Genomic DNA, 10,702 nt, shown 5'->3' with positions numbered 1-10,702 from the left:
CTTACCCTTCTTTAAGACATTGAAGCTGGCTTTTGCATGGACTGACGAATGCGAGGAAGCTTTTCAAGAACTCAAGCGTTACCTGAGCAATCCATCCCTCCTAAGTCTATCCAAGGAAGGAGAAAATCTATATTTATATTTGGCAGTATCAGCCATAGTTGTGAGTACAGCCTTGATTTGGGAAGATTACAAGAAACAGCTCCCAGGCTACTACATCAGCCAGGCTTATAGGGTGCAGAAGCCAAGTACCTAAGGATTGAAAAGATTGCATTTGCATTAATAGTAGCTTCGCGCAAGTTGTGACCTTACTTTCAGGCGAACTCCATCCTGGTAATGACGGACCAACCCATCAAAAAGTCCATGAACAAGCCCGAGGCCGTAAGGAGAATGGTTTAATGGGCAATCAAGCTTAGCCAGTTCGACATCGAGTACCACCCCAAGATAGCCATTAACGCACAGGCTCTGGTAGACTTCATCGTTGAGTTCACTTTTCCAAACGAAGATGGCCTCACCGACGAGATAAAGTGGTGGACGATACAGACCAATGGTTTTTCCACACAAAAAAGGAGGGAGTAGGGGTCGTCATAACCACCATTGACGAAGAAATGCTTAAATACAGAGTTCAACTAAAATTCCCGGCCACTGATAATGAAGCTGAGTACGAAGGAATATTGACGGGGCTAAGGGTGGAAAAGCCCTGGGATTAAAAAACTTGCCCTTCCAGAGCGATTCTAAGCTGGTAATAGGGCAAATGAAGGAGGAGTATGAAACAAATGAGGAAAGAATGCAAAAATACCTTAGGCTGGCGAAGTGTTTGACACAAGAGTTTGATAAGGTGGAGTTCGTGCAGATCCCTAGGAGCTAAAACATTGCAGCAAATGAAATAGCAAAGCTAGCATCGTCAGAAGAAGGATCAACGAGCATGGGCTTAGAGATGGAAGTCCAGAAACGCCCTAGCATTGAAGAAATCTCTACATTTGCAATCCAAAGCACAAGCAGCTGGATGACCTCGATCATATCATTCTTCCAAGACGGTCATCTCCCACAAGACGTCAAGGAGGCTAGGAAGGTCAGGAAGAGAGCAGCTAGATTCACGATCTTGAATGACACCCTGTACAAAAAGGGCTTCTCCATGCCTTTCTTGAAGTGCGTAGATGAAGAGGAGGCCAAGTATATTCTGGAAAAGATTCATGAAAGGGTGTGCAGAGACCATGTAGGTCCCAAATCCTTGGTAAGTAAAGTCGTCAGAACAGGTTACTTCTTGCCTACTATATAGATAGACACGAGGGAGCTCATCAAGAAGTGCAACAAGTGTCAGAGGTTTGAAAATGTCCAACGCCTTCTAGCCGAAATACTGACAACGATAGCCTCCCCTTGGCCATTCGCATAATGGGGAATTGACATCGTCAGCCCATTGCCCTAAGGTAAAGGATAGGTAAAGTTTCTACTAGTTGCTATTGATTACTTCACGAAATGGGTTGAAGCAGAGGTGTTAGCAACCATCACTGAAGTGAAAATCCAGAGCTTTGTGTGGAAAAACATAATTTGCAGGTTCGGGATTCCACGGACGATCATATCAGATAATGGGCGGTAGTTCGACAGTCAAAGTTTCAGGGATTTTTGCTAGGTCTAGGGATCAAGAACCAGTTCTCATTCCCAGGACATCCATAAGCAAACGAACAGATAAAGGTGACTAATCAAATACTACTCAAGATCATCAAAGCTAAGCTGGACGAAGCTAAGAGGGCCTGGCTTGAGGAATTGCCCAATGTCTTGTGGGCTTACAGGACTATAGCAAGAACCCTAACAGGAGAAATTTCCTTCAGACTCACTTATGGCATTGAGGTAGTAATCCCGGTCGAAGTAGGAATAAGTAGTAACAGACAAGAAATGTTCCACGAAGACAGCAACGATGATCAGCTAAGAGTCAACCTGGATTGCCTAGACGAAGTAAGAGACGGAGCCGCTAACAAAATGACGAAGTATCAGCAGAAGATGGTTGATTACTACAACAAGAGAGTGAAGCTTAGACGACTCGATGTGGGGGACCTCGTCCTACGCAAAGTGACCCTAGCAACCAGAGATCCTGCCCAAGGGAAACTCGGCCTGACTTGGGAAGGGCCCTACCGAGTTGTCCATTACTCCAGACAAGGCAATTATCACCTGGAAACCTTAGACGGGTAGAGACTCCCACGACCATGGAATATTGAGTACTTGAAGAAGTACCACCACTAGATGTAACAGGCAATTGTATTCATTTTTGAAAGCAATAAAAGAACTATTCAATCAATGACTTAATGCGCGTAAACACAACAGCAAAAAAAAGAAAAAAAAAAGATGACAAGATCCTTTAAATGGGTGTAAGTCATAAAAATGGCTAAGTAACAAAATTCCGTTTAGACAGATGTAAGTTAATGACGAAGCCAAAGATGAAAAAATCTCTTAAATGGGTGTAAGTCATAAAAATGGCTAAGTAACAAGATTCCATTTAGACAGATGTAAGTTACTGACGAAGTCAAAAATGACAAAATCCCTTAAATGGGTGTAAGTTATAAAAATGGCTAAGTAACAAGACTCCGTCTAGACGGATGTAAGTTACTAATAAAGTACATGTCAATTCTCTGCCTAGATGAGTAAAAGCTACAGACGAGTCAGTCCGCCCTTAAAAGGATAGGTCACAACAAAAAATTTAACTAAGTACAATGTACCAATGCAAATGAAGCAACTAAATGGACGAAGCAAGCAAGGATCATGCAGAGACAAGAACACAAACAAGCAAGTAAGTACAGAATTACAAACACAATTGAAAGCCCAAAATCAACGAGCAACCAGAACAATGTCATCATTATAATAAAAAAATCCCCTGAATACAGGGTAAGATTGTTCTTAGATTAGAATAAAAATATTGTTCTCAAAATAGACTTAAAATGCCCAAAAATACGCTGGGCACTTACAAAAAAAAAAAAAAAAAGAGTGAAATGAGTAACAAGTTCAGGCATTTGTGACTGTGTCATCACCAGTTGGAGGAGGAAGAGCACTTTTGGGGGCATCACCTTCAGGGGCTGTGGTGGGAGGCCTTGTCAGCTACCATCTCCTTGTCTACCTCTTCGAGGTCAAGGTTTTCTAGATCTACTCCAGAGGAGTGCTTGATGAAGTATCGTTTTAGGAGCTCAAACCCTTTAAAGTACCAGCTGAGGAGCATAGTATTGTACTTGTCAGTCTGCTGGAAAGCCTTGACGGCCTTGGCAGCTATAGTATTAATCTTCTCTTTGGCATCTAGGAGTTGCTCATCCTTTTCCAAGGTTAGCTTCCGTTCAGCTCTGAGATCGTCACTCAGGGTCTTGGCCTTTCCCTTGGTGACTTAGCCTCGTCCATGGCAGTTATCAAATCTTTCTTCAATTTCGAGTTCTCCGCCTCCAAAACTGCCACCTAAGACACTGTAGACTCGACCTTGGCCTCCTGAGTAAGATACTCCGAGGTAGGTGGAGGCTCTCCCCCAGCACTTAAGGGAAAAGAGTCAGATCTCATCAAAAAAAGAAGAAAAAAAAAAGGGCGAAAGGAGAGGGGATGAATTGGCACAAGTGCATTACCTGGACAAGCCTATGGAGATGACGGCTCACAAGCTTACTTGGAGACGAACCTGAAAAAACCTTCATCTCCTCGATGGTAAAAGTCTCCTACACTCAAGCCACCACGACCCCAGCATCATCCTAAACACTGGACGAATGAGAGTTAGCCTTGTCCTTCCCCTTGTCATCAGTCTGCTGCCTCTTCCATTGGAGAGGAATTTCTTCAACCGAGGTAGCTGGGGAGGCCGTCCTCGCCGTTTTAGTGCTAGGAGTAACTGGGGTCGCAGGAGTGATGAAGGCACCCTTGCCCATTATCCTGACATTTTTGGCCCCAAGATTGGAAAGGGGCTTGTTCTTTTTGGCCCTCATCCAAGTGTACATACTTTGATTAAATTTCGTCGTCATTCCTTAAAAAAAAAAAAAAAAAAAAAAAAAAAAATTATGATATTTTTTGTAAATTTTTATTTTTTTGTCTATAAACTTTCTCTAACCTATTAAAATTGATAACTCTTTGAATTAAACTTGCAAAAGAACAATTACATCAATGTATTTGAATTAAATGTAGTATGAATTGCACCCGCTCTTCATCCTCCCTCTCCACCCCCATCCTAGAAAAACATATGAAATCGTTAGAAAGTTTAAAGACAAAGTTTAACTACAAAATTGATTGTAAGACTATAACTTTATTCAATATTATTAACATTACCACATATTTCAAAAATCTAACTGTTGGATTGCATGTTCTATACGTTCTTAATACACATGTCAAATTTTGTGTCAATTGAATATTATTTACTACATAATCTATAAGATTATATTTTATGCATAATTTTAAACTACAAAAACTTGTAATTTAAACAATTTATTAATGACATAACTATTGATATTTAATTTTTTAAAAATTTTACAAGCATGAAGGATATAAGAAGAAAATGTAATCCAATGACAGATTTGTCAAAATTCACCTCCAATAAAAAGATATTAAAAAATAAGTACTTTAGACTACAACCAATTTTATAACTAAACTTTATCCAAAGTCTAATTAAAGTTTGGCTTTCATCTATATTAACATACTTCAGCTGATTTTTTTATGAAAAAAAATGATTTTATAATGCAAAATATGCTTAAACAAAACAACGTCATGTGTTATTCAATACTCAAAACCTATGAATATATATATTCATTGTCATCTTGTTATGGTATTTTTCATTAACAACATCACACTTAATGTAATTATGGTTTGAATTGTTTTTTAAAATATAGGATTTAATTTGAAATTTTCAATTGGTGATTTTAATTTGAAACTGCCTATAAATCATGAAGTTTAAACTATAATTCACCCTAATTACTTTGACTACAACACTTCTTTTTCTCTTTTTCTCTTTTTCTTTTTTCATATAAAAATGATGAGTTCTTTTTTAATAGATATGATAGGATTTGAACTTAGATATTCATCCCATGATAACTTATTATTGTATCAAGATACTAATTAATTTCATTTTAGAATTGACCAAATTTATTCTCACCTTTCTTTTTTGGTGAAAAATGACTTTACCAATTACATTAATCGAAATCTACTCAAAATTGAGGGTGAAATATTAGGTATGTCTAACCCACTCTCATGTGAAGGAGGTCCACTAGCAAGATCTAATTATTCCCTTGTTTGAACTTTAAACCCTTTTTGCATGAAACATAAACTTTATTAGGATGGCTTATATAAATCAGGACACAAATTGTCATGCATCATCTTACTAATAAAATGATTTCCACTATTGTTCTGTTGAAGAGGGCGGCTGCACCTACCGCCCACAAAAAAACAAAAACAAAAAAAGAGAGGGTGGGAGCGTCTGTGCTCTTTAGTTTCAAAGGGGTTGAATTTACCTATCATTTCAATTTCAACGTTTCCAACTTTTGACAAAAAATTATAAAAATATAAATCTTCTAGACTTATATCCCTCTAATCTATATATATATATAGATTGGGTTCAAGTTACATCTAGTGTAATTTTAAGAAATGTTATATCACCCAATAACTTGTTATTGAATTAATATTTTGAAAATCCAACCGTTGAATTATATGTTCTATATGTTCTTAACATGCATGTCAATTTTCATATTAATCAGATGCTATTTACCATTCGATCTATAAACTCATCTTTTATACATTATTTTAATCTACAAAAATTTGAATTTTAACAATTGATTGATGACATGGCTATTAATCTTTGATCACCTTGAAATTTTTCAAACATGAAGAATATACGAAGATAATGTAATCTAACAATGGATTTGTCAATATTCACATCCAATTAAAAGATATTGAGTAGTGTAACATTGATTAGAGTTACACCAGGTGTAACTTGAACCCATCTATCTATCTATCTATCTATCTATATATAGAGTTATACATTTTTTAAATTATTAGATTTAAGAAGATCCAACGGTAAAAAAAAGACCTTCATTAATGCAAATATTTTGATTAGGATCTTATTAATTATCCCTCATTTATTATATTTAATATTTATCTCCAAACCCAAAAAAAGTGTTATATTTGACTCTCTCTTTCTACGTTTCTCTCTCTATCTCTTTCTCCTTCACCATTTTTCCACCTCCATGGATAGATTGCCGCCAGAAGAAGGAAAAAAAAAATAATAAAAGAATTACTGCGGAACACTGACATTAGAGGTTTGTGAGAAGGAAAATAAAAATGAAAACAAAGAGAAAGAGATAGAGAAGGAAAACAAGTAAATGCAAACATAAGGCAAGAACTTGCATTAATCAATAGAAAAGTTCAACAGATTTTGAAAAATTATCACTATTATTTCGAGAACATGTCCCTAAATTTAATTTAATTTAATCTGATAGGATCGACGATCTCTCTTTGACAGACGAGATAACCATATATATGCGTCAATAAATCCACGGCACTGACGAAGGTAGGAAAGTTAATCAATGTAATCAATGATGACTCAGACGATTACAAAACTAGCTGTATGGACTGTTGGAAGCCCATCAAAGCCCACATTACTGAACATGAGACGTTACTAATAGAGGCATTAAAATCACAATAACAACCCCAACAGCTAGGAACTGTGGAAACATATATAAAGACCTCACAGCACCAACACAAGGTACATAGACACTCCTAAAAACACTCATAGTTATTTTGTTATTCTAAAGGCTTCTTTGTATTGACTTTGGCATCGGAGACATTGTGGCAGGCACCACATCGATGACCACCTTGAGGGAGCCATCATTCCATATTTGCAAGGACACCGACAAAGATTCAACTCCATCTAGACGCATTTACAAGGACTGACGATTTTCACTTCATCAGTTTGGCGTCATCTGTGGGAAATGACATTTTCGTACTTAAGTTTGAAAGCGTAGTTCCCAATTCATTTCTACATTCAAATGGAGTTCAATCAGGATTCTGCAACGTTAGCTATGCAAGTCCAGGCTTTTGCGGCTAGTGTCGAAGAGCTCACCAGAATCAGAAAATGAGGCTACGACTTCAACAGGAAAAGAACTAGTCAAGAGCTAATCAAGAGGATGAGGGAAATAGCCATAGGAGGAGTGACCATCGAGGACCAGATACCCCAGATGAGCAAAACTCAGATCTTCTTCAGGAGATAAGAAAGGAGATGGACGAGTTGAGGAACACCATTAAGGGGAAAACAAACCGAAGCCTGGATAGAATGGTCAGGGCAACAGACTCGCCCTTCACCACATCAGTCTTGGAATGCCCTATGCCGTCGAAATTTCGGTTGCCTCAGCTTGAGCTGTTTGACAGACTTAAGGACCCCTAAGACCACCTCAACACCTTTAAGACGACATTAGGTCTTCAACAGCCTCCTGACGAAATATTGTGTCGTTCCTTCCCAACCACTCTTAAATGAGCTGTAAGGGAATGGTTCACAAAGTTACCAAAGTCATCCATCGACAAGCAATGCTTTAAGAGGCCAGCGAACCACTTACTCACCATTAGATAAGGGGAGAAAGAAACCCTGAGGTCATACATGAAACGCTTTACTCGGGAGACTCTAGAGGTGGACGAAGCTGACGACAAGGTGCAGTCGACGACCTTTAAAGCAGGGTTAAAGTCGAGAGTTTGTGGTTTCACTTGCGAAGAATCCTTCTAAAATGATGGCAGAGATGCTCTTGAAGGCACAGAAGTACATGAACAGAGAAGATGCGTTAGCTGCCATAAAGGACGTGGAGAAGCTGGGGGACAAGGGAAGGAAGGAGGACGATCGTAAAGGACAAAAAAGGGAGCGTCCAGATCGTCGGACTAATGATGGGAGTAAAAGGAAAGACGAAAAAACTCGAACGATAAAATTCACTTCTTTAGTTATGCATGCTGACAAAATTTTGGCGCAGATTAAAGATAAGCACTACCTTAAATGATCAAGACCATCACATTCATCCCCCAATGTCCGTGACAAGAAGAAGTACTGTCGGTTCCACAAGGATTATGACCATTACACTAAGGATTGTAAGGACCTAAAGGAGCAGATAGAGGAACTTATACGGAAAGTGAAACTGCAGAAGTATGTGAAAAATGGGAATCTAGCAGATTCCGAGGCGACAACAAGAACCAGTGCAAATTTTCACCCAGTAACGAGGATCACACGTCTCAGCTCCCACCAGGTTTAATCGGGGAAATAAAGACTATCACATGTGTCCTATCCTTGGGGGGGTCGTTTAGATCTCTTAAGAAAGCATACCAGAGGCAAGTGAACAGAGGTCCATAGAATGCCTTCGCTTAAGCAAAGACAAATGGACCGGGACATGTATTTCTCAGAAGAATATGCTAGGGGAGTGAAGCAGCCTCATGATGATCCTTTGGTTATAATGCTCATGATAGAAGGATTCAATACCAAGAGAATCCTCGTAGATAATGGTAGCTCGGCAGACATCATCTACCTCTCTGCTTTCCAGTAGCCGAAGCTAGATCCAGGAAGGCTACGCCCATTTAACTCTCCCCTTGTCAGTTTCAGTGGAGACAGGGTGTATCCTAAAGGCATAGTGATGTTGACAGTTATAGTGGGGACTCACTTGAGGCAGTTGACCCGTCAGTTGGACTTTTTGGTAGTAGACTATCCTTCATCTTACAATGTGATTATCGGGAGACCCATGCTTAATCGTTAGAAAGCAGCAATGTCTACTTATTGTTTAAAGGTAAAGTTCCCAACAGAGAACGGTGTGGATGAGGTGAAAGGAGATCAAGTACTGGCCAGGGAATGCTATCAGGCCGTGCTAGCTGCCAAAGAAAACCATACATGGATGATCGAGGAGAAGGAAGAAGAAAAAGTGAAAGCCCTAGAGACAGTGGAGTTGGTCGAAGGAGAAACAGCAAAGGTGACTAGGATATGGACGACATTGAGTCCCGAGATGAGAGCGAGACTTGTCCAGTTCCTTAAAGAGAACCTGGATGTCTTTGCATGGAGTCACGAGGACATGCCAGGCATATCCCTAAGAGTCATCGAACACAAGCTAATTGTGAACCCTGAAAAGAAACCCGTCCAGCAGAGACAATGGGTCTTCGCTCCAAAATAGAATCAAGCAACTATGGACGAGGTTAACAAGTTGCTATCAGCAGGTTTTATTCAAGAAGTTTACTATCCAGAGTGGCTCGCCAATGTCGTCCTAGTGAAGAAAGTGAATGAGAAATAAAGGATGTGCGTGGACTTCACGAACCTGAATAAAGCTTGCCCAAAAGATAGTTTCCCTTTGCCAAGGATAGACCAGCTCATGGATTCTACAGCAGAGCATAAGCTACTGACATTCATGGATGCCTTATCAGGATACAACCAAATAAAGATGGTTGAAGAAGACTAGAAGAAAACTGCTTTCATCACGAGCTAAGGGCTCTATTGCTATAAGGTAATGCCCTTCAGACTGAAAAATGCATGAGCAACTTACTAGATGTTAGTGAATAGAATGTTCAGCAAGCAGATCAGGAGAAATATGGAGGTATATGTGGATGACATGCTTGTTAAGAGTAAAGAAGAACTTGCCCATCTAGACGACCTCAAGGAAACATTTGCCGCACTTAGACAGTACCAGATGAAGTTGAACCTTAGTAAGTGTGCCTTTGGAGTAACCTCAGGAAAGTTCTTGGGATTCATGGTGTCCTAAAGGGGGATAGAAGCAAACCCGGAGAAAGTGCGAGCCATGCTCGATATGGCATCGCCAAAGACAGTTAAAGAAGTCCAGAAGCTTACAGGAAGGATAGCGGCACTTAACAGGTTCATCTCTAAAGCGACGAACAAATGCTTACCCTTCTTCAAGACATTGAAGCTGGCTTTTGCATAGACTGACGAATGCGAGGAAGCTTTTCAAGAACTCAAGCGTTACCTGAGCAATCCGTCCCTCCTAAGTCTATCCAAGGAAGGAGAAAATCTATATTTATATCTGGCAGTATCAACCATAGCTGTGAGTACAGCCTTGATTTTGGAAGATGACAAGAAACATCTCCCAGTCTACTACATCAGCTAGGCTTATAGGGTGCAGAAGCCAAGTACCTAAGGATTGAAAAGATTGCATTTGCATTAATAGTAGCTTCGCGCAAGTTGTGACCTTACTTTCAGGCGAACTCCATCCTGGTAATGACGGACCAACCCATCAAAAAGTCCATGAACAAGCCCGAGGCCGTAAGGAGAATGGTTTAATGGGCAATCAAGCTTAGCCAGTTCAACATCGAGTACCACCCCAAGATAGCCATTAACGCACAGGCTCTGATAGACTTCATCGTTGAGTTCACTTTTCCAGACGAGGATGGCCTCACCGACGAGATAAAGCGGTGGACAATACAGACCAATGGTTCTTCCACACAAAAAAGGGGGGAGTAGGGGTCGTCATAACCACCCCTGACGAAGAAACGCTTAAATACGGAGTTCAACTAAAATTCCCGGCCACTGATAATGAAGCCGAGTACGAAGGAATATTGACGGGGCTAAGGGTGGAAAAACCCTGGGATTAAAAAACTTGCCCTTCCAGAGCGATTCTAAGCTGGTAATAGGGCAAATGAAGGAGGAGTATGAAACAAAAGAGGAAAGAATGCAAAAATACCTCAGGCTGGCGAAGTGTTTGACACAGGAGTTTGATAAGGTGGAGTTCGTGCAGATCCT

The 10,702-nt window shown here is 39.9% G+C and overlaps 1 protein-coding gene across 1 annotated transcript; it reads left to right on the top strand.

Annotated features, from left to right (window-relative positions):
- Positions 1-922: 922 nt before the first annotated feature.
- LOC136063396 (uncharacterized) lies at positions 923-2,184 on the top strand. The gene is made up of 2 exons (XM_065763741.1): positions 923-1,231; positions 1,684-2,184. The coding sequence occupies exons 1-2, from the start codon at positions 923-925 to the stop codon at positions 2,182-2,184; spliced, it is 810 nt and encodes a 269-aa protein (XP_065619813.1).
- Positions 2,185-10,702: the final 8,518 nt, after the last annotated feature.

This window comes from Quercus suber, unplaced genomic scaffold, assembly GCF_002906115.3.
Source record: "Quercus suber isolate HL8 unplaced genomic scaffold, Cork oak 2.0 scaffold_522, whole genome shotgun sequence".
Classification (NCBI taxonomy): Eukaryota; Viridiplantae; Streptophyta; class Magnoliopsida; order Fagales; family Fagaceae; genus Quercus; species Quercus suber.
The sequence above is the reverse complement of the archived record's forward strand: the minus strand, read 5'-3'. Positions and strand labels throughout refer to the sequence as shown.

What these genes read in the sequence shown, in the direction of transcription:
- LOC136063396 (XM_065763741.1), top strand. Translation starts at nt 923, where the DNA reads ATGGGCTTAGAGATGGAAGTCCAGAAACGCCCTAGCATTGAAGAAATC. An exon ending in ATGTAGGTCCCAAATCCTTG is followed by an intron (nt 1,232 to 1,683) that starts GTAAGTAAAGTC and finishes GCAAACGAACAG; the next exon opens with ATAAAGGTGACTAATCAAAT.